Genomic DNA, 22,777 nt, shown 5'->3' on the forward strand with positions numbered 1-22,777 from the left:
GATTCTGGATGAATCCTACAATTATGTACCCCTAATGGGGTGAATTATCAATTATTATTAAAATCTGAAAATTTATTTGCTATTGCTATTTGGCCCAAAAGTGCTTAGCTCTTCCCAGCATGACATCTCCATTCACATGGATAGAGTCCTTGTTAGTCCTTCACTAATTGTTTGGAACCTGGGAGTGCTATTTGATTCTAAATTATGTTTTAAACCACATATCAGACTGCTTGTTAAATCTAGTTTGTATTCGCATATGTCCTTCACTTAACCATAAAGATGCTGAACCTGTTATCCATGCTTTTCATTTGTTAATCTTTGTTAACATTAGTTAATAAAAATACAGCTGTTCATTGTTTCTTCATGTTAGTTCACAAAGCATATACTAATGTTAACAAATATAACTTTTGATTGTAATAAAATATTAGTAAATGTTGAAATTAACATTAACTAAGATTAATAAATGCTGTAGAAGTATTATTGTTCATTCTTAGTTCATGTGAACTAAAGTAGTTCATTAATGAAACCTTATTGTAAATTGTTACCAACATCACTATTAGCTCTATATTGGCAAACAAGGCAATTGCATAGTTTAATCAGCTGAAAACAGAAAAAGCCTTACTCATGCACTGTAGCTGTCAACTATGACCAGAATTTATTATTCATAATCAGCAGATAAACTATATATGTCCCTTTTAAAATCCAGAAAATGTGTGATAAGAACAGTAAGGCAAATGTAAGGTTAGTTATGCATGTTAACATAACTACCATGTAAGGTGTGGTCATGGAAACATTTTTCTTAGAGAGCAAAGAAATTTCAGTAAGAAATGCATTATTTAAAGTTTTTAACAAAAGTCAAAATCAACACTAAAAACAAGTTTATCTATAGCCGGTCTGGGTTAAAATGCTTTTATAGTGATTTTCCTGACTTTAGAACACATACAAGAAGTACATACAAGTGGTTACTGTAGTGATATACAAATATACCAGAGAAATTTCATCAAGAACCACAATCTTTCTCTCACTCCCTATTAGCCAAACACACTGCATCGCTGTCCTGAGTCACCAGTCGCCTCAAAGAACATGAAGTCCTGTGGGACAACACAGAGAAACAATAAAATTAAATGTATGAATGGCCGTATAAAAAAAGTAATGGGTATATGTTGGTGGATGAATGGATGTTTTATGTCATATCTCACTATAAGGAAACATGCTCCGAGAAGAACTGCTTTCATCCTCACGTCCAAGTCCATGGGAAAGTTAATGCCAAAATTGTCTGTATCAGTCAGTGACTCTTTGATCAGGCCAGTCCACTGTTTACTGATACGACCAACTGGATGCCCGTCCTTACCGGTAACCTGCACCAGAGGACAGACAATCTATTAAAAAAATCTTGTGAAATCCTAAAAAATAATCATCCACCAGATACTGTTCGTTTCAGTGTTTCACTAACAGGTGAATAAGAATAATAAGGTGATAAACTGACAAAATCACACATGAATACATACGTCAAAATCCACATCCCCACAGCAGCTTACGGCACACATAGGCCCCTCGATGGACAGCACCTTTGTTTTGGACATGTCATAGATAGAGAACATGGGGCGAAACACATGCCAGTCTTGCTTGATGTAGCCTATTGTATTCCCTGGTGGAGACTGCACTTCCATCTTCAGTCAGTCACATCCACACAGCAAAAAGAATTGGAAAAGGGGTTATATAAATATAGTACATTTTGCAAAGACAACATTTTGTTGAACAAATCTGTTTTGTTGTAATGGTTTTATTTTTTCGATCTCCGAAGGTCAGAAAAACTCTATACAGAACTTCAGTTATTACCTCTTGAAGACAGCAGGGGCAACAGCAGGACGTGCAGCGGTAAGGCCTTATTAAGTGAATCACTTCCTGATCAAAATTATCTGTTATCTGCAGATCAAAGCTCCTCAGAGGACCACAGATATTCCGTGTGCAGCAGTCAGTGTTTTCTTTAGCGTGGAAGATCTTTTGACCCAGGCTGTTCTTAATCTCATACTGATTATTAGTCTCAAAGCCAATAATGGCTGGAAAAGAAGAGAATTTGTTCATTAGCATCTTAACTTTATGTGCATTTTGACATATTTAGTGACAACAGTGTCCAAAAATGCAGTGCTCAAAGTATGTATATAATACATTCAAAAGTTTGGGGTCGGTAAGATTTGTTATGTTTTTGAAAGAAGCCTTATGCCACACAGCTGCGTTATGTGTTAGCAGCTGCGTATATATATTTGCTATATATTCTATTAATACAATACAGTGTGTGTATATATATATATATATATATATATATATATATATTTATATATATATATATATATATATATATATATATATATATATATAATTTTTTATTTTTTTATTTTTTTTAAGGATTCTTTGATGAATAGAATGTTCAAAAGATTTTTTGTTTACAGGTTTACAACTGTTTAAACAAAAATATTAAGCAGTGCAACCATTTTCAACATTGATTATGTGACACTGAAGACTGCAGTGATGATGCAGATAATTATATTTTAAGATATATTCAAATAGAAATGTCATTTTAAATTGCAATAATATTTCACAATATTACTGTTTTTATTGTATTTTTGATCCAATAAATGCAGCGGTGGTGAGACTTATTTCAAAAACATACAAATCTTACCAACCTCAAACTTTTGCATGGTAGTGTAGAATAGTATATTAAAACGCCATAAAATAATAAATGAGTTACTTTACCTTCAAGGAGCTCAATCTTTTGATGGACTAATATCTGGTCAATCTGTTAGAGCAGGACAGGGAGCATATGTTAGTGAATGTGCTGCTTGTATAGCAGTATACATTTACTGTCCTCTGAAAATAACTCAACATATGGCCATTATTGTCAAAATAGCTGGCAACAAATGTGAGGACACCCTGAGTCATAATAGCTGTACGTCTTTTAACCATGCAAAGCCACATGTCCTATTCATCGTTCATGTTTTTGTCTGCTTGACTGGACCATACAAATTGTTGTATCTTGTATTAGAGCAGTTCAAATTTGTGCTATGAGTACAATTCTCTCATACTGACCACTGGATGTTCAACATGGCACCTCATGGCAAAGAACTCTCTAAGGATTTGAGAATTAGAATTGTTGCTCTCCACAAAGATGGCCTAGGCTATAAGAAGATTGGTAACACCCTGAAACTGAGTTACGGTACAGTGGCCATGGTCATACAGAGGTTTTCCAAGACGGGTTCCACTCGGAACAGCCCTCACAAGGGTCAATCAAAGAAGTTGAGTCCCCGTGCTGTGCATCAGGTGCAGAAGCTGGCTTCAAAAAACAGACGCATGAGTGCTGCCAGCATTGCTTTAGAGGTTGCAGAAGCGGAAGATCAGCTTGTCAGTGCTCAGACCATACGCTGCACACTGCAACAAGTGCATTGTGTCTTGCCTACAGTCGAGCATGGTGGCAGTAACATCATGGTCTGGGACTGCATGAGTGCTGCTGGTACCGGGGAACTGCGTTTCATTGAGGAAAACATGGATTCCAATATGTACTGTGACATTCTGAAGCAGAACATGATGCCCTCCCTTCAGAAACTGGGCCGAACGGCATGATAACGACCCCAAACACACCGCCAAGATGACAACTGCCTTGCTGAGGAAGCCGAAGGTGAAGGTGATGAAGTGGCCAAGTATGTCTCCAGACCTAATCCCTATTGAGCACCTGTGGGGCGTCCTCAAGCGGAAGGTGGAGAAGAACCATGCGTCTAACATCCAGCAGCTCCGTGATGTCATTATGGAGGAGTGGAAGAGGATCCCAGCAACAACCTGTGCAGCTCTAGAGAACTCCATGCCCAGGAGGATTAAGGCAGTGCTAGATAACAATGGTGCTCACACAAAATATTGACACTTTGGACAGTTTTGACATATTCACTTAGGGTGTACCTACTTTTGTTGCCAGTTATTTTGACAATAATGGCTGTATGTTGAGTTATTTTCAGAGGACAGTAAATATATACTGCTATATAAGCAGCACATTGACTACTCTAAAATCTAAGTTTCATTTCTATAGTATTGTCCCTTGAGAAAATATACTAAAATGTTTGCTGAAATATGAGGGGTGTACTCACTTTTGTGAGATAGCCTACTATATATATATATATATATATATATATATACAGGGTGGGCCATTTATATGGATACACGGTAATAACATGGGAATGGTTTGTTGATATTAAAGTCCTGTTTGTGGCACATTAGTATATATTAGTACACACCACCCATCTTGAGGAGTTTGCCACCTCACATATACTAATGTGCCACAAACAGGACTGTAATATCACCAACCATTCCCATGTTATTACGGTGTATCCATATAAATGGCCCACCCTGTATATATATGTTACCGGCAAAGTGTGTAATCCGGCTATAGAATTTTTTGCAAAAAACATCAGGAATTCTATACAATACCGGGATTTCACACTTTGCCGGTAACAATACAACAACACATTATGGTCTCACTGTCTTATTTCCAGATGTCATGCTCATTGCTCACCTGTGAAAGGTACTCCAAACCAGGTGGCACAGCCGCTGGGCTAGAATAAGGCTGGGCCATGTTAACCTCAGTAAATGGAAAGAAGGGTTCTAATAAAAGGTGAAAAAAATAATGATTCCATACACCTCACAAACAAAACAATCCATTGTACTAAACCGGTGTAAAGTAACAGAAAATTTGCTTTATTTGCTTCTAATCTTATAGTTGAACAATACAACACGCTCCTTGCCAAATAGCTTTTGGTAGGTTTTAAAGATACACCGAGCCCGATGATCCTCTAGGAAAGCATTCAAGGCCATTTTTATTTAATTACTTCGAAACACATAACATGTTGCTTCAAAGTAAAATCCTGCTGACAATAACACTTTTTTTTTTTTTTTGCTTTTTCCTTTAAGGATTTTCCTCTCTAAAAAACATTTACATACGCAGCTGCTAAAAACTTACATGACATAAAACCAAATCCAAATCTCATATTGTATGTGCTTACCTCAGGTTCAGTAGCTGACAGTCACAGCGTTTCAGCGGATGAGCAGTGTAGAATCACACACCTGCACTGGAGCATGTGACTGGGGAGAGTGTATACGTGAATATGTCTCGTCACACCCATTTGACTACACTCCCTTTGGACATTGCTCAGAGAGAGATCAGTGACAACAACAAACAAAACAGTGCAAATTAACATCAACTTGACTGTAAAAGAACATTTATTTTCAGAATTTACTGCTGTATATGGTCAGAAAAATATAGCATTTCCTCATCTTTCAAACATATACACCTGTACATACATATACTATATACACTGGGATGAGCAGGACACAAACAAAATAAGAAAAATGACAAATGCTTTCATTCTTAAAATAAAAAACGGAACAATTATACCATGATTTTTTGATGAAAGTTGGAAATGGTGCCTAAATTCTGGTGCCTAAAATCTTGAACTGCAACTTAATACACAAATAACAAAAATCAAGCAATATGTCTAAATATGTTGAAATTTGCTTTACAACGGTCAAAGGTTAATCTGAGAACTTCCTGCAACAGTTCAAGTGAGGATATTCGTCACAAGACTGAAAAACTTTTCCTAGAACATCACTTAGAAAATATAATTACATTGATTTGAACAGTGTTTGAGTTGTACAGATCTGTGTTGGAGGTGTCCCTTATCTTACGCTCATAAATGCACCCATCAGATCTTTCTTAGTGCTCCTTGACCCAAATAAGGTGTTTTTTTTAAACACTGGATTCATTTATAACTCCACTTCACTGGATGTAGCATTGCGGTTAAATGTCAAGAAAAAAATAAAATATCTTAATGGTCCTTTATGCAGAATTAAATGTCTTTCTTGACTTGTAGCGAGATATTACCCAGACATGCTCTTGTGATGTCAACAATCATCACTTAAATTTTTTTATTTCGGTTTTAATCTAACCGTTTGCTTTGAAATACAAGAGGGCCAAAAGAGATGTTCATTAATTTATCCACATAATATGTGGTCATAGTGCATATTTTCCACCCATATTAATTTTAGTTTATTTGTGTACAATCAAAATACAGTAGTGCAAATAAGTGCATGAGATTTAGGAAGCCTTCTTAAACCTGAAAGCCACTAAATATCACAAACCAAGACCAAATTGTCAACACAGAACAAAGGATAACAAATGGAGTTATATAAATCAAATCTTTTAATTTAACAGAAACTAATTAATAGTAATCAGAAAAGTAAAAAGGACTGGAATGAGAACATCTCGTCCATTTAAATACACACATCTGCACCCATACACTCCTTCTCATAGGTCTCTTTTGACCGTGGAACCCCGAGAGTCCCTGCATCTGTAGCAGTAGAAAATGTCAGGTACGTTGGACTTCTTAATCTTAGCGCAGGAGAGATGAACCCATATGGAGCACTCGTCACATTCAATCATGGGACGTCCGGCAAAAGGCTTCCCACAATAACAAGTAATCAGATCCCATGAATCATCACCTACAGGAGATAAAACAATATAAATGGTTTTAAGATTCATAATGATCAGATGCAGCAATAAAAAATACAAAAGCAAACATGTTTTCATCAAGGCTGAAGATACTCGTTTAGTTTAAAAGGCAACACATCTATAACATGAATGTGTTATTATAGCTGAATATATATATATATATATATATATATATATATATATATTTATATAGATAGATGTGTGTGTGTGTGTGTGTGTGTGTGTGTGTATATACAAACTGCACTTGTATGCATATCCAATGCCAACCTTTTAATTGCACTGCATTAAAAGCAATATTAACATACCAAGTCTGACACTTACCAGACTCCACCATAATATCCTCATCCGTCACCAGTGTGTCTGTTTCGCAAGAGCTCAGGTCTGTTTCTTGATTGGACTCCAGTTTAAGCCCCGCCTCATGCAAGTGAATGGCCTGTTCCGTTAGTCCCTCCTCCTTTTGAAGCCCCTCATTCAGAGGGCTTGTGGGTGTAAAGTGACTCTCAGTCTTTACCGATCTCTTCATTTTCTTCAGTGCTGCTTTCGATTGTTTGTGTGCTCTTGCCTCCGAGATGCTTTTTCTCGGCCCTCCTAAAGATAAGCGTCCGAGTTTCTTCACCTTCTTCCTCTCAGCTTTACTATGAAGATGGATCTGGTTCAGAGAGTCTTTCAGTCTCATCTGGTCTAAGGAGCTGTCCGACTGAAGATGGCTGAACTCTGTGCTGCTGCTGTCAGTCTCAGCTTTGTAGACCAAGTTGTGAATGCTGTTGAGGTCGGAGTGAGCGTCGGTCCAGCTATCCTTTACGGACCCTTCACCGGAGAGCTCAGAAAGCTCGTGTGTACATGGAGATGAAGACGGAGACCACGAACTCTCCTGAAAACACACATCAGCAGAATTTAACAAAAATGTAGTACCCTCATAATCTGCATAAGATTTTGCATTGCATGGTGGAATGCAAGTAGTCATAACTTAATATTTTTCAAATGACCCTAAGTGAAAAAATGTCAAAGTTTTGAATGCTGACATGATATTACTATATTTTCCTGTTTAACTCTTTCCTCGTCATTGATGAAAATTGCCGTAAATGACAATCACAATGCTTCCGCGCCACTGAAGGAAATTTTCAGCTTTCCGTGATTTCACTTTTATACGGTAGGTTACATTTAGCCGTTTTTCACATATAAATATTCATCAACTCACACATCAGTTGTGGTAAACGGAAGCTCAAGCATGTTTGCGTGATGTGCGAGAACCAATGAGGTTTGTTCTCATGCTTCAAGCAGGTTCGGCTGAGATTCTGTTTATATGTGAATAAAAGCCTTAATTAAATCTGTTCATCATATAAAGCGATCGAGTATCTTCAGAAAATTTGGATTAAACCGTTTAATTCATATGGATCCGTTTTACGATCTCATCATTAACTTTTTGAAGCGTCAAAGTGGTAGTTGCGTAGCTGTCAACGAAGGGACAGAAAGCTCTAAGATTTTATCAAAAATATCTTAATTTGTGATCCCAAGATTAATTAGTCTTATGGGTTTGAACCAAGCGTGCCGCACAAGCCCTGAAAAGTGAAGCCAAAACGTCTCGATCGCCCCCCGGTGACTGGTCCTAGTATAGGTCATAAACCCCGCCTCCCTGTGTTATTCAACGGGACTTGAGACCAACTAAACAATTTAATTACACTTCAAATATATTTTTTTCCAAAGGTGGTTTCTGTCATTTACTGTAGTTTTTATCACGCTGATGTAAATTCAAGTGTTTGTTTTTAAAGTAAGTTTGTTTTTAGTTAGTTATTTGATGCTATAAAAACGGTGGTGTGACGACATGATTGACAGCTGTGATTGACAGGTTCTCTGAGCGAAGTAGTCACTGAAGCACCAACAGACTTTTTTTCGGGATCTTCGGAGGACTGAGGAGATTGGAGCTTTAAATTTAATATCTAAATTTCTATAATTAATTATTTCACGAGAGTGAGGGCGGGGCCTTGATTTCACGGCTTTACTTCCTGCTCACTACTGCGCAGGTCTGGTCCCGAAATCGCTACTGCGCAGACTCAAGCCCCAAGATGTCAGCGCCATATCGGGACACTGGCGGCTTCACTTCTCACCAATAGAAGAGATCGAAGGGGGCGTCGTCCATATTTTTTTTACAGTCTATGGTTTGAACCAATACTAGGGCGAGTAATTAATGACAGAATTTTCCTTTACATATTTTAAGAAACAATTGTGTCAGCAGCAGGTGATTACCAAAGATGGTTGGAGTTACCCCTTGATTTCTGTACAAAATGACAGTTTTGTTTTATGACATTCAACTCACTTCTGTTTGAGGTGGAATGTACCCAGCATAGGCCAGGACAAAGCTGCAAAACTTATTGAAATCCTCAACAGTCCTCTTCCTACGCTCTGGAGGCTGGAACAAAGACAAATTACATTAATAGTGACCAATAATAATGATTAATAGTACATTTAGACATAAAATGTTATGACACCAGTCTGACACCAATCTCAAATAATTTTCAAAAACCAACATATTTTTGCCAATTAGGTTCAGTGATTAAAACAGATACTGATCTTATCCACAGCCCATCCCCCCATGTTCGACCACATGTGGCCTAAGCTATAAATAAGTAACGAGCCTGTGTCACCATTTAAAACCATTACAGAACATAACTGCGACAGCACTTACCAAAGCCTCAGTTTTACATTTCCGGACGGTGTCTGTAAAGGAAACAGAAGAATATCTGCATTACTGGCAAACAATGTTAACGTTAAACGCTGAAACTAACGTTACAGCGTTAAACGAACTGTCAAGTTAGCTTTAGCTTATGCTATCTAGATACTGTTAAAGTAACTTAAGAGTCATTTTCGTACGTGATTATTGGAATGCTACAGGTGTAAGCAAAAGATATCGATTTTAAAACGTCAAACATTGTTGCAAATGTATGAGTGCAAACTCATTTGCTCGAGTAAGCATCTTCACATCCGAACAAGAGCTGCTTATGCTAAAAGCTAAAGACGAGCAGATGAAACATTGTCTAGTCAGCGAAACAAGGAAGCCAATTGGTGTAAGAACTTTTCAAATATGTTTAGAAAATTACATGTTACGTATCTGGAGATAGTATAGAGTAGCCGTTACGTGTAACGTACTTAACCTAAGAGGATATTTCACTGTTAGCATGAGTAAGTTAGTTAATCCATCCAGGAGCTCTTTGTTAAATGGGTGTGTTACACGAGGCTCGTTTAAAACATCGAGTACTGGAGTGATAGACTACAATAAAACGAGAAAAGTAATAATCATATGACAATAAGAAAAGCACGTATTTACCTTGGTGATGATCCATAATACCCAACATGGTGGGGTGGTACCACAAAGTTGTGTTCTTCTTAAGGTTGGCTCTTTGATTTCCAGCTAATGACCTTATGGAGTCACTTTGAATAGCGAAATGTCTTCCAACTAATATATATATATCTGTCCAGTTGGTTTTGGACTTAACAGACAACCAAGTTAATAAGCTAACGTTAACTGTTAGCGCACAACACAAGGATTTGCCATATGCTCACGGCGGTCTTGCGATCAAACCTGCAATACTTGGCAAATTACCAGTTTTTTTCCAGAAAATCTGATCACGGTTCAGATAAAACAAAGCTGAACTGTGTATTATTTCGCCCAGACCTCAATTATCGATGATAATGATGATGATATGTCGTCGATCAGTCCTCGTCCTCGTTGATAACCAGCGAATTGAAGCCGGAGGCTTTAGATGTTCAAAACCGATAACGCCTTGATTGTATCCGCAAACATGAAAAGATACAAAGTCTGCGGTTAAGTTCCGAAAAAAATCAGAAACTATCTTTTTGCACAACTGCATTCAACAAAGTATTGAACGTCTGGGTTACGCGCGGTCTCCACAGGAATCACCCTGTGACGCAACCACGCAAAGAGCGCCAGACTCTTTGCCTGATGCATATTGATGATAACGTAATGAATATGCATGAAAGTTCGTCAAAGATAACCCAAAACCTGCCAACATATCCAACGTAACGTTTAATTCTATAACGTTACATTGGTGGAATACCCGGTGCCCAAATTTTGAAAATGTCAACATATTATGCGTGGCTGGTGTCAGTTGCGTCCTTGTGTCCTTACTATGAACAACACAGGAAATGGAGAAGCTGTGGATGTACAGGCGCCATGTTGGATCATTTGCGCAATACCTTTGCACGTAAAATCTCCACTAGGGGAGCCATAATGGCGCACTCTCTTTTACCCTGTGTATACGGACTTCCTTAATCCTGGGAGTCAGCTGACCTATGTCGTGACAATTTTTTTCCTCGCTACACTGGTAGGATATTCCACGGATTGTCGTTCATTGCATGCAAATACAGTAAGATGAATCTTTTATTTATATATACAATTATTTTTTATTGCTGTCAGACCAGTCTTGGTCCTATCTCATTTCTACTCTGCTCATGAAATCTGCTCATTTGCTGATCAGAGGCTTTGCTATCAACCATCTGTCACCTGACATCCAATGGTTCCTTACGACAGTCTTCTAGATCTCGTAATTCAATAGTGCGTTCAGTACAGCAATCAAATTCATAACATTTTCCTTTGATACTCATCTGTTACAACAGGAGTGTATAGTATAGTGTTGATCTAAATGAATACCGGTCGGCCATAGTGGTTCTGTTAGTATTACTATTTTGCTGTTGACATCAAGAAAGTCTTTAAATTTGACAGTGGTTATTGCAATATTTATCATACCAATAAGATTGAAACTCACATTTGATTTCAAGTATTGCTTTGAACTGGAACAACACAGTAGACCTTGTGGTTCTATTGGGAAAAATTAAAATCAAAACACGTCTTGACAATGTTGATTATAGATTTGGCGTTTGTCTGAAAGATATTGATGCGTTTTGAACGATTCTCACTGTCTCACACTTCCACTTTCAGGTTTTCTAACACACAAGATGGATTTTTCCAAACTGCCTAAAATCCGAGATGAGGAACGTGAGGATCAGTTTGGATTTGTGCATGGGGTTTCAGGCCCAGGTAAGAAATAAAAACATGTTCTCAATGTTCATATATATTAAGTCCAAATTAATGAAGTCACTTTGTCACGAAATTGAACACACAGCACAAAGTTTATATCTCAAGTAGTGTATTTTGACTTTGTGTCACAAATATAAGAATTGAAGATGTAAGTCATGTGATGGACAGGTTACAGTCTGTGTGTCTGTTCACTGCAGTGGTGACGGCCACTAGGATGGCAGGGGCGGCCATGTATGAACTAGTGCGTGTTGGCCACTGTGAGCTGGTGGGAGAGATTATCCGATTGGAGGGAGATATGGCAACCATCCAGGTGTACGAAGAGACCTGTATCCTTTACCATTCATCAGTGATTTACTTACTCTGTAACCCTTGAAAAAGTTTTCAATCAAGTTAATCCAAATTTAGTTTTAAAATGATTAGGAAAAATGGGTATTTAATATCTTTTTTAATAACTCAAGTATGGTTTTCTTCATGAAAAATGCTGAAGAAGCTGGCATGGCGTTAAAAAAACAAACAAACTTATTCTACATTTGCATCAACACAGATACTCACAATCATGGAGAGTATGTTTTGTGATCAAAATAAAGTACCAAAAAATACTATAGTATGCACAGAATTAATACCAAGATTCAATAATTTAAAGCACCCTGCAGTAAATATGGTAATCATTCAGCACTGTGGTATGTGGCAGATTACCATGGTATTAATCATGGTGCTGCCACGTTACGCTTTTGCATGTGTTTGTATTTGTCTATATGTTTTCCTGAGCTATCTACAGCTGGAGTTTCTGTCGGAGATCCCGTGCTCCGTACTGGAAAACCCCTCTCTGTGGAGCTGGGGCCTGGAATCATGGGCTCCATCTTTGACGGTATTCAGCGTCCCCTGAAAGACATCAATGACCTCACAAACAGCATCTACATCCCTAGAGGGGTTAACATTGGAGCTTTAAACCGGGACCTAAAGTGGGAATTCTCTCCTTTTCAAAATCTGAGGGTAAGGAACTCTGTGTGTCTTTCTCTGTATAAAGGGCCGTCATGCAAGTGGTTTTTCGAAGGGGCTCCAGTGACATTTCTGCACTTTTTCCTAAGACTGAGTCATGATAGTCTAGTGGTATATTTTTATAATATGGATGGGGGCTGGGTTAATTTTTAATATAATTTGCAAATGAACTTGACTGCCAGTGATTACCCCGCATTTTCATTTATGGAAAAGAGTGGAATTCATGTTTTGATACCACTGTTTGTGTTTCATGGCGAAAATCCAACCGCATTATTTATAACAAAATTTTACTTTTTGGTTTTCACTGTAATAATTACAGCAATGTTTTCAGAACCATTTCTATTCTTTTTAATTATGAAATGAAGCAAGGAGATGCATTATTAAAGGTCCCGTTCTTCGTGATCCCATGTTTCAAACTTTAGTTAGTGTGTAATGTTGTTGTTAGAGTATAAATAATATCTGTAAAATTATAAAGCTCAAAGTTCAATGCCAAGCGAGATAATTTATTTAACAGAAGTCGCCTACATCGAACGCCCGTTTGGACTACATCCCTCTACTTCCTTCTTTAATGACGTCATTAAAACCGTTTTTTTGACTAACCTCCGCCCACAGGAATGCTCCCTCAACTCTACCGAAATTCGTTTATGTACTTGCGCACTTCTTATAACTTACAGTGTTTACTCAGCTCTTACGGTGATTTTCTGAAGTGAAACTGACGCTTCATCTTTTGTGTGATGTACAATAAACTTTATTAAACTCATCAGTATATGTTTGATCATCATTCAGACAGCAGACTTGTAACTTAGGCTATTAATAAATAATGGATACATACAAGCAGATGACAAATACGTTATAATAACCGTAATTAAACTACTAAACTATACCTGTTTCATCTCTATACAGCACTCTGACTCTGTAGGCATTATTGTCTGACTCGAAATGAACACCGTTACTGAGAGTTTCTGATATTATCATCATTCCGTGAGATGAGATTGTCCTGAGAGACTGAGCGCGAGCTCAAGAAGCTCCGCCCCCTGTGTCGTCCAGCAGCAGCTCATTTGCATTTAAAGGGCACACACAAAAACAGCGCGTTTTTCTGAGCCCCAAAAAATGACAATTTAAACATGCTGTAAAAAAATGATCTGTTGGGTATTTTGAGCTGAAACTTCACATACACACTCTGGGGACATCAGAGACTTATTTTACATCTTGTGAAAAGGGGCATAATACGGGACCTTTAACACCTTTACTGTCGCTATTCCAGAATATTAAAGGGATAGTTCAACCAGAAATGAAAATTCTGTCATAATTTACTCACCCTCATGTCGTTTCAAACCAATAAGACTTTGGTTGAGAAAATGATGATAGAATTTTCATTTTTGGTGATCTATCCCTTTAACAATATTATAAGTCTTCTGTAGCTCTTAGAAACAAATTAATTTAAACCATCAGCACCAGACACTGCAAGGCTAAACTGTACCTTATCTATGTGTTTGGAAGCACAGAACGCATCATTTTTGCCCATATAATACATATCTCATTAAATGTTAAAACTAACTGGTTGTGTTGATACATTAATATTTTGTAAAATTTTAACCACCCGCATGCAACAACAAGCTAAATGGCATATTTTGGCTTCAAAATGGGAAAATTCACCAAACGGCAACAATTGTAACAACAAATATATATATTATTTGTATATTACATTGAAATGATGTACTGCATGTTTATGTTAATTGGACTCTCTGACTGGTTTTTCAGGTTGGAAGTCACATTACAGGGGGTGATATCTATGGATTGGTGTATGAGAACTCTCTCATCAAGCACAAGATCATGCTGCCCCCCCGAAGCAGGGGAACAGTCACCTACCTCGCTCCGCCAGGAAATTATGACGTTTCTGTGAGTCACACACACAATCATCCTCACATGTCCTTAAATACTTCCACACATTTATAGACGTGCACGTGAGAGTCATTCACGTCAATTCAAACTTATTTGTATAGCGTCCTACAAAGGCAACAGATAGAAAAACTCCCCAAGATGTTTAGCTAATCTCACTGAATACTGTAACTTCCCTTTTCACTGTGTGTGTGTGTCAGGATGTGGTGCTGGAACTGGAGTTTGAAGGAGTGAAGGATAAGTTCACCATGGTGCAGGTGTGGCCTGTGCGACAGGTGAGGCCTGTTACTGAGAAGCTCCCTGCCAACCACCCCCTGCTGACTGGACAGAGAGTACTGGATGCCCTCTTTCCGTGAGTCTCAAAATCACACTCATTATCTTTCCACGACTGAGACCGTAAAGTTTATAGTGTAGCTGACACTTACTTTAATATTTCTGCTAGGGCTAGACAGTTAATCATATTTTAATCATGATCACAATTTCTGCTTAATTAATTAAGCAGAATTTTCTGCGATATTGGCCCTCTGGTTATTTATCCTGAAAAGTTATTTATCCTTTATCTTTCATTGGTCACAACCCACCACAAGCCTTTATGTTTGTAGAGTTTAAATCCCACAATCAGAGCTTTACTTTTAACTTGATACATTTTCTGCCTAGTGTTTTACTTAATCTTCTCTGGTGATCTGAAAGCAGACAGACATGTATGTTGGAGTTTGGCGATCACCACTGCCATTCTGCTCAAATGGATGTGTAATAAAGCCAGTCTGTTGCCGCTTGAGCTATTTGCTGCTACTAAATCTGTGAGCAAACCTTCTCAGCGATGACGTGTATAAATACATGATACATATAATAAATCAGGAAACTACATGAGGTCAATTAAACTGTGCGTATGAGTTGACACACTCTTGATTTGTTGTTTTGGGTCAGTGAGATTTTTTTTTAAAAACGTATGTCTCTTATGCTCACCTCATTTATTTGATCAAAAATACAGTAAAAACAATAATATTGTAAAATATTATTACAAATTTAAAATAACTTTTATATTTGAAGTGTGACATGATCCTTCAGAAATCATTATAATATTGCTGATTTGGTGCTCAAGAAACATTTCTTATCATTTTCAATGTAGAAAACCGTTCTGCTGCTTAATATTCTTGTGGAAACCATGATACATTTTTTCCAGGATTCTGTGATGAATAGAAAGTTCAAAAGAACAGCATTTGGATCAGTATCAATTTAATGCATCTTTGCTGAATAAAAATACTAATTTCAAAAATTAATTTCTTACGGACCCCAAACTTTTGAATGGTAGTGTACAGTACGTGAAAGTGGAATAATTGATGAAATGTACAAAGTAATTTCTTAAATGACACAGTCGTGATTATCAGTTTAACCATTACGGTGCAGTCCTAATTTCTGCCGTTTTGCAGTTGTGTCCAAGGAGGAACCACAGCCATTCCAGGAGCCTTTGGCTGTGGTAAGACTGTCATCTCTCAGTCTCTCTCCAAGTACTCCAACAGTGATGTCATCGTTTACGTTGGTTGTGGCGAGCGCGGAAACGAGATGTCTGAAGTATTAAGAGACTTTCCAGAGGTTGGTATGGCACTGAGTTTAATGACAGCATACTTGGTCACTTTGCTTAATGCTACGTTTATGAATGCGATATGAAATTCATACCTAGAATGGTTAATGTGACCCTGTTATGTGGTTTAGATGAGTGACAGTAATTTTGTTTAATAGCTCACCATGGAGGTGGATGGGAAGGTGGAGAGCATTATGAAGAGAACAGCACTGGTGGCCAACACCTCAAACATGCCTGTGGCTGCCAGAGAAGCCTCCATCTACACTGGTAAACACAACAGCCATCTGTAGAAAGTAAAGTGTGCTGTAATGTTGAGTGCCTTGAAACAGGTTTTTAGAAAACACAATTATTAATAGTAAAATGAGATGTAAGAGAAGAGAAATTATAGTTTGTGTGTGGAGGCATGTATCTTGATAGATGGTATGCCTGTGTGTCACCAGGTATCACATTGTCTGAGTACTTCAGAGACATGGGCTATAATGTCAGTATGATGGCTGACTCCACCTCTCGATGGGCTGAGGCTCTTAGGGAGATCTCGGGACGTTTGGCTGAGATGCCTGCTGGTGTGTACAGCTCAACAATCCCTGTTTTGTGTCCACTGCAAATTTCTGTGTGTTTAAGTAAATTATATAAGTAAAAAATAATAATTGTGTTCACCAAGGATGCATTAAATTGATTACATTGAAAATGCTGTTCTTTTGAACTTTCTATTAATCAGATTATCCTGAAGAATTGAAGAAATTTTTGGTTTCCACAAAAATATTAAGCAGCACAGCTGTTTTCAGTGTTAATGAAAATAATAAGAAATGTTTCTTGAGCAGCAAACCAGCATATTATAATGGTTCTGAACGATCATATGGCTGAAGACTGGAGTAATGATGCTGAAAATTGCATTACATTTGAAAATATAATATTATTTTTTAAACTTCACAGCCTTGTTGTTTTCAAAAACCTTACAGAAAAAAAATAAATCTTACCCTAAACTTTTGGGATAAATCGCAAACCATTTAACTTAAATATTGTCTGCATGTACTGCATACTTTAAAGTTATGCTTTGTATTTGCAGAGAAATGTGTGTAAAACATATCTCACACTGGAGGTATTCCTTCAAATGCTGGTTGTTTGTACCTCATTCACAACAACTTCTTTGTCTAGACCAATATTACTTATACTGGATAATCAAATCTTCCTGTTTTCCTCCCACAGATAGTGGGTATCCCGCATACCTTGGAGCCCGCCTGGCATCGTTCTATGAGAGAGCAGGTCGAGTGAAGTGCCTGGGTAACCCAGAGAGAGAGGGCAGTGTCAGCATTGTGGGAGCGTAAGTTTCTACAGACTTTGATGTTTATAAAAATACAACATGTATTTTTAGCTATTGTGTGGGGGTTATAACTGCAGGTGTTTCTGTTCTTTCCAAATGAATGTTTCCCTACAGTGTGTCTCCCCCTGGTGGTGACTTCTCAGATCCTGTGACTTCTGCCACTCTTGGTATTGTGCAGGTGGGTGGATATATTCATTTAACTCTTTTAAATATAGCAGTGTAGTAGAATCTTTCATTATTTCTCTTCTCATTTGAACTGTTGCTTTTAGGTGTTCTGGGGTCTAGATAAGAAGCTCGCCCAGAGGAAACACTTTCCCTCTGTTAACTGGCTTATCAGTTACAGTAAATATACACGAGCGCTGGATGAGTACTATGACAAACACTTCCAAGAGTTTGTGCCGCTGCGTACCAAAGCCAAAGAGATTCTGCAGGAGGAGGAGGACCTGGCTGAGATTGTGCAACTTGTTGGAAAGGTGAGTTTTTGTCTTAGACATTGTTTGTCAAATAGTGTTAGTAGTGTTAGTAATGTTAGTAATACATAGTGAAGTTTAGGGGTGTGCATCAGAGCCAATATCTGTATCTGTAATAATTACCAAATTTCTGTATCTGTATTCATGAAATTACATGAGAAGCCCATTTTAAATGTAATTCTGTAAGTTATGTCAGGACAATCATCTACAACCTCAAATAAGAGGAATCAGACTCTATATAAAATAGCTGATTAGAAAACATGGAAGTTGAAAGAAACTATTCAGTGTTTGAAAATTGCTAAAACATAATATAATAAATGCATACATAATACATAAATACATAATACGAATATTTTTTCCTATTATTCAGTAGAATTTGTTATTCGTTTTGAAGCCATTCTCCATGCCTTTCCGAATAAGGTATTCGGCTTTGGGAACATCCCATGTGTTACTTGTATTTAGCATTTTTTTGTAAAGTGATATTTTTTTTATTTTTTTTATGTTATACAATATTTTTGTATTGATTCTGAATGCATGCCTGGGTTTATTTTGTTTCCTTACCCATAGGCATCTCTGGCTGAGACAGATAAAATCACTCTGGAGGTGGCCAAACTCATTAAAGATGACTTCCTGCAGCAGAACGGTTACACTCCCTATGACAGGTATAGTCATCATCTGTACAATAAAGACTGTGACGTTCCCACAGCCCCTGTTTTTTGATTTCTCGTTGTTCTAGTAGCATGTTTGTCAGTCTGTACTAATTCTTTTCTACATTATCTCCCTGGGTTCTAGGTTCTGTCCCTTCTATAAGACGGTGGGGATCCTGTCCAATATGATAGCTTTTTATGACCTGTCCCGGCATGCTGTTGAAACCACAGCACAGAGCGATAATAAGATCACCTGGGCGCAGATCCGTGAACACATGGGAGAAATTCTTTATCGGATCAGCTCCATGAAGTTTAAGGTACTGTTACTCAAGTATTAATGTTGGTAAAGATCATAGACCACAGCATTCTCTTTGAGGATGTAGGCAATGACCAGTTTCAATTTGCCCAGTTTAATTCAGTGTTTCAGAGTTATTGTTAATTGAGTTTTTTTTCAGTTAAAAAATTGCGTGCCCCCTCAGATTTTTGAGCCAAATTAATTTGAATGTAGCTTCCAAAAGACTTCCAAAATTATTCCAAATAATAATTTTTCATTTGATAACTAAATCTTTGAAGCGTAGGATCACACCGGTGTGATTAGAACGTTCACCGCGTCACGTGATCTGCTGCTAAATTCAAATCTGCGTTCGTGCTTTGGCTGGTGCCAAATATCATAACATCATCATATATCGCAAAGGTTCAAGAGTTTTTCAACCATATAATGTTTATTTTATGTTTTTGACATTTAAAGCAAATAAAAATATTTATAGTTAATATATATATATATATATATACAGTGAGGAAAATAAGTATTTGAACACCCTGCTATTTTGCAAGTTCTCCCACTTAGAAATCATGGAGGGGTCTGAAATTGTCATCGTAGGTGCATGTCCACTGTGAGAGACATAATCTAAAAAAAAAAAATCCAGAAATCACAATGTATGATTTTTTAACTATTTATTTGTATGATACAGCTGCAAATAAGTATTTGAACACCTGAGTAAATCAATGTTAATATTTGGTACAGTAGCCTTTGTTTGCAATTACAGAGGTCAAACGTTTCCTGTAGTTTTTCACCAGGTTTGCACACACTGCAGGAGGGATTTTGGCCCACTCCTCCACACAGATCTTCTCTAGATCAGTCAGGTTTCTGGGCTGTCGCTGAGAAACACGGAGTTTGAGCTCCCTCCAAAGATTCTCTATTGGGTTTAGGTCTGGAGACTGGCTAGGCCACGCCAGAACCTTGATATGCTTCTTACAGAGCCACTCCTTGGTTATCCTGGCTGTGTGCTTCGGGTCATTGTCATGTTGGAAGACCCAGCCTCGACCCATCTTCAATGCTCTAACTGAGGGAAGGAGGTTGTTCCCCAAAATCTCGCAATACATGGCCCCGGTCATCCTCTCCTTAATACAGTGCAGTCGCCCTGTCCCATGTGCAGAAAAACACCCCCAAAGCATGATGCTACCACCCCCATGCTTCACAGTAGGGATGGTGTTCTTGGGATGGTACTCATCATTCTTCTTCCTCCAAACACGTTTAGTGGAATTATGACCAAAAAGTTATATTTTGGTCTCATCTGACCACATGACTTTCTCCCATGACTCCTCTGGATCATCCAAATGGTCATTGGCAAACTTGAGACAGGCCTTGACATGTGCTGGTTTAAGCAGGGGAACCTTCCGTGCCATGCATGATTTCAAACCATGACGTCTTAGTGTATTACCAACAGTAACCTTGGAAACGGTGGTCCCAGCTCTTTTCAGGTCATTGACCAGCTCCTCCCGTGTAGTTCTGGGCTGATTTCTCACCTTTCTTAGGATCATTGAGACCCCACGAGGTGAGATCTTGCATGGAGCCCCAGTCCGAGGGAGATTGACAGTCATGTTTAGCTTCTTCCATTTTCTAATGATTGCTCCAACAGTGGACCTTTTTTCACCAAGCTGCTTGGCAATTTCCCCGTAGCCCTTTCCAGCCTTGTGGAGGTGTACAATTTTGTCTCTAGTGTCTTTGGACAGCTCTTTGGTCTTGGCCATGTTAGTAGTTGGATTCTTACTGATTGTATGGGGTGGACAGGTGTCTTTATGCAGCTAACGACCTCAAACAGGTGCATCTAATTTAGGATAATAAATGGAGTGGAGGTGGACATTTTAAAGGCAGACTAACAGGTCTTTGAGGGTCAGAATTCTAGCTGATAGACAGGTGTTCAAATACTTATTTGCAGCCGTATCATACAAATAAATAGTTAAAAAATCATATATTGTGATTTCTGGGGGTTTTTTTTTAGATTATGTCTCTCACAGTGGACATGCACCTACGATGACAATTTCAGACCCCTCCATGATTTCCAAGTGGGAGAACTTGCAAAATAGCAGGGTGTTCAAATACTTATTTTTCTCACTGTATATATATATACACTGATATCTATGGAAGCAGCAATAATCCTTTCAAATATAATTTGACGACATGGTTTATTGATATCCGATAGCCTATTCTATACATAGCGTAGGTATATATAACGTTTACTCTAATCTTAGAATATTGTAGTTACAAAATGAATAGCTTCAAAACATGTCATATGATGACATTGCAGCAATTATTTCAGCAAAATGAAAAAAATATATAAATATGAATAAATACTATAATAGTATACAGACCATCATATTTTTATGATGTTGTTTCCCATCCTGATCCTGTTTTGGACAAAAAGGCCATCAATTATTTTTTACATGTTCACCCCAAAATGAAAATTACCCCATGATTTACTGACCCTTAAGCCATCCTAGGTGTATATGACAGTCTTCTTTCAGACGAATACAATCAGAGTTATATAAAAAAATGTCCTGTCCCCTCCAAGCTTTATAATGGCAGTGAATGGCTTTATATTTTTTGAAGTCTATCAAAGTGCATCCATCCATGATAAAAGTGCTCCACACGGCTCTGGGGGGTTAATGACTTGAGGGTGAGTAAATCATGGGCTAATTTTCATTTTTGGGTTAAACTATCCCTTTAAAATGTCCTTAAAAATCAAATATTGTAATTCATTATTATTAAACTCTTAGACCCAACAATATGCAACATAATAACCATTTATAGGTTCCCCCAGATAAAACAAATATTGCATAGTACAGTGTTAACTCTCACTACATCTGAATCTGAATTTATCCTACAATACATGGACATGAAATTGATTTGAATAGTGACTGAAAATGTGTTTATTATAATTTATTTTATTAAAATTATTTAATATAGTATATTTATTTAATATATAATATTTAATATAAATTGTAATAAATTATATATACTTGTTTTTTATTAGATTATTTAGTAATTTCATTCAGTTAACATTGACCAATTTTACATACTGTAATGGCATGTGTGTGTTTTGCAGGATCCAGTCAAAGAGGGTGAAGCAAAGATCAAAGCTGACTACGCTCAACTGCTGGAAGACATGCAGAATTCTTTCCGCACTCTTGAGGACTAAAAGCAACCTTTGACCTCACTTGTCTCCCACCTCTCTCCTCCCCTGTGCTGTGCAGTGCATTTTCCAGTGCTCCCTTGTGCATGTGTACCTCTCGTCTTAATATACACTAAAGCTGTTCAGCTGATCTCAACGAATGAAAGTCAGAGCCAGTAGCCATCGCTAATCTGAATATGTTCTTTATAAAGCGTAAACGGAGTGTGTTCTGACTCTATAGCTACAGCTGTTACTTGGTGTTTGAACTGCAAGATTGTATTTTAGCATCTCAAGCAAATGCCTCTGTGATCTCTGTGCTGAGAACACTTGAAGCATGAAAACAAAATTCATCTTTTTTTCGCACCACCTTTCCCATGAGTCCTTGTTGCATGTGTCTGGAGCACGGGGGAGCACAGTGTTTATTTTCATCTCCTTTTTTTTCTCTGTGACCAATAGAAATGTGTTATACAATAATGGGAACAATTGAAGTCAGAAAGGGATCATGGAAGCTTCCCTTATTTATTTGAATCTTGTTTTGTCTCATGAATGCGATTTCAGCTTTAAGTGTGTTCCTTTGACTGTTTATCATATTCATGTGAGTGAGCTTGTGCGAGTTAGAGTGTGTGTGTGTGTGGCTAGATTATCGTGGCTTCTGTAGTTCTACATTTATTGTGTGTGCTGTTGTGTGTTCAGTTCCAAAGAATTAAACGATTGGAAACTGTTTAAATGACTCTGTTTTATAATAACAAAAAAAATCCTCTCACTGATTGTTTACATACAACTGTTCAAATGTTCGGGGTTGGT

The 22,777-nt window shown here is 37.7% G+C and overlaps 3 protein-coding genes across 3 annotated transcripts; 1 reads left to right on the top strand and 2 right to left on the bottom strand.

Moving 5' to 3' along the window:
• Positions 1 to 629: 629 nt before the first annotated feature.
• On the bottom strand, positions 630 to 5,576 carry plscr3a (phospholipid scramblase 3a). Its single transcript, XM_084115352.1, has 7 exons — positions 5,046 to 5,576; positions 4,559 to 4,647; positions 2,755 to 2,797; positions 1,840 to 2,060; positions 1,509 to 1,670; positions 1,200 to 1,358; positions 630 to 1,091 (listed from the first exon to the last, which is right to left on the bottom strand). The coding sequence occupies exons 2-7, from the start codon at positions 4,616 to 4,618 to the stop codon at positions 1,032 to 1,034; spliced, it is 705 nt and encodes a 234-aa protein (XP_083971478.1). The 5' UTR covers positions 4,619 to 4,647; positions 5,046 to 5,576; the 3' UTR covers positions 630 to 1,031.
• On the bottom strand, positions 5,245 to 10,749 carry phf23a (PHD finger protein 23a). Its single transcript, XM_084115349.1, has 5 exons — positions 9,873 to 10,749; positions 9,234 to 9,265; positions 8,865 to 8,957; positions 6,872 to 7,421; positions 5,245 to 6,540 (listed from the first exon to the last, which is right to left on the bottom strand). The coding sequence occupies exons 1-5, from the start codon at positions 9,898 to 9,900 to the stop codon at positions 6,347 to 6,349; spliced, it is 897 nt and encodes a 298-aa protein (XP_083971475.1). The 5' UTR covers positions 9,901 to 10,749; the 3' UTR covers positions 5,245 to 6,346.
• On the top strand, positions 10,586 to 22,700 carry atp6v1aa (ATPase H+ transporting V1 subunit Aa). Its single transcript, XM_084115339.1, has 15 exons — positions 10,586 to 10,932; positions 11,505 to 11,603; positions 11,801 to 11,929; positions 12,382 to 12,596; positions 14,364 to 14,501; positions 14,702 to 14,853; positions 15,932 to 16,094; positions 16,242 to 16,350; positions 16,524 to 16,646; positions 17,290 to 17,404; positions 17,519 to 17,582; positions 17,674 to 17,877; positions 18,442 to 18,536; positions 18,667 to 18,838; positions 21,908 to 22,700. The coding sequence occupies exons 2-15, from the start codon at positions 11,522 to 11,524 to the stop codon at positions 21,998 to 22,000; spliced, it is 1,854 nt and encodes a 617-aa protein (XP_083971465.1). The 5' UTR covers positions 10,586 to 10,932; positions 11,505 to 11,521; the 3' UTR covers positions 22,001 to 22,700.
• The last annotated feature ends 77 nt before the right edge of the window (positions 22,701 to 22,777 follow it).

Source organism: Abramis brama (genome assembly GCF_963993115.1).
Source record: "Abramis brama genome assembly, chromosome: 5".
Classification (NCBI taxonomy): Eukaryota; Metazoa; Chordata; class Actinopteri; order Cypriniformes; family Leuciscidae; genus Abramis; species Abramis brama.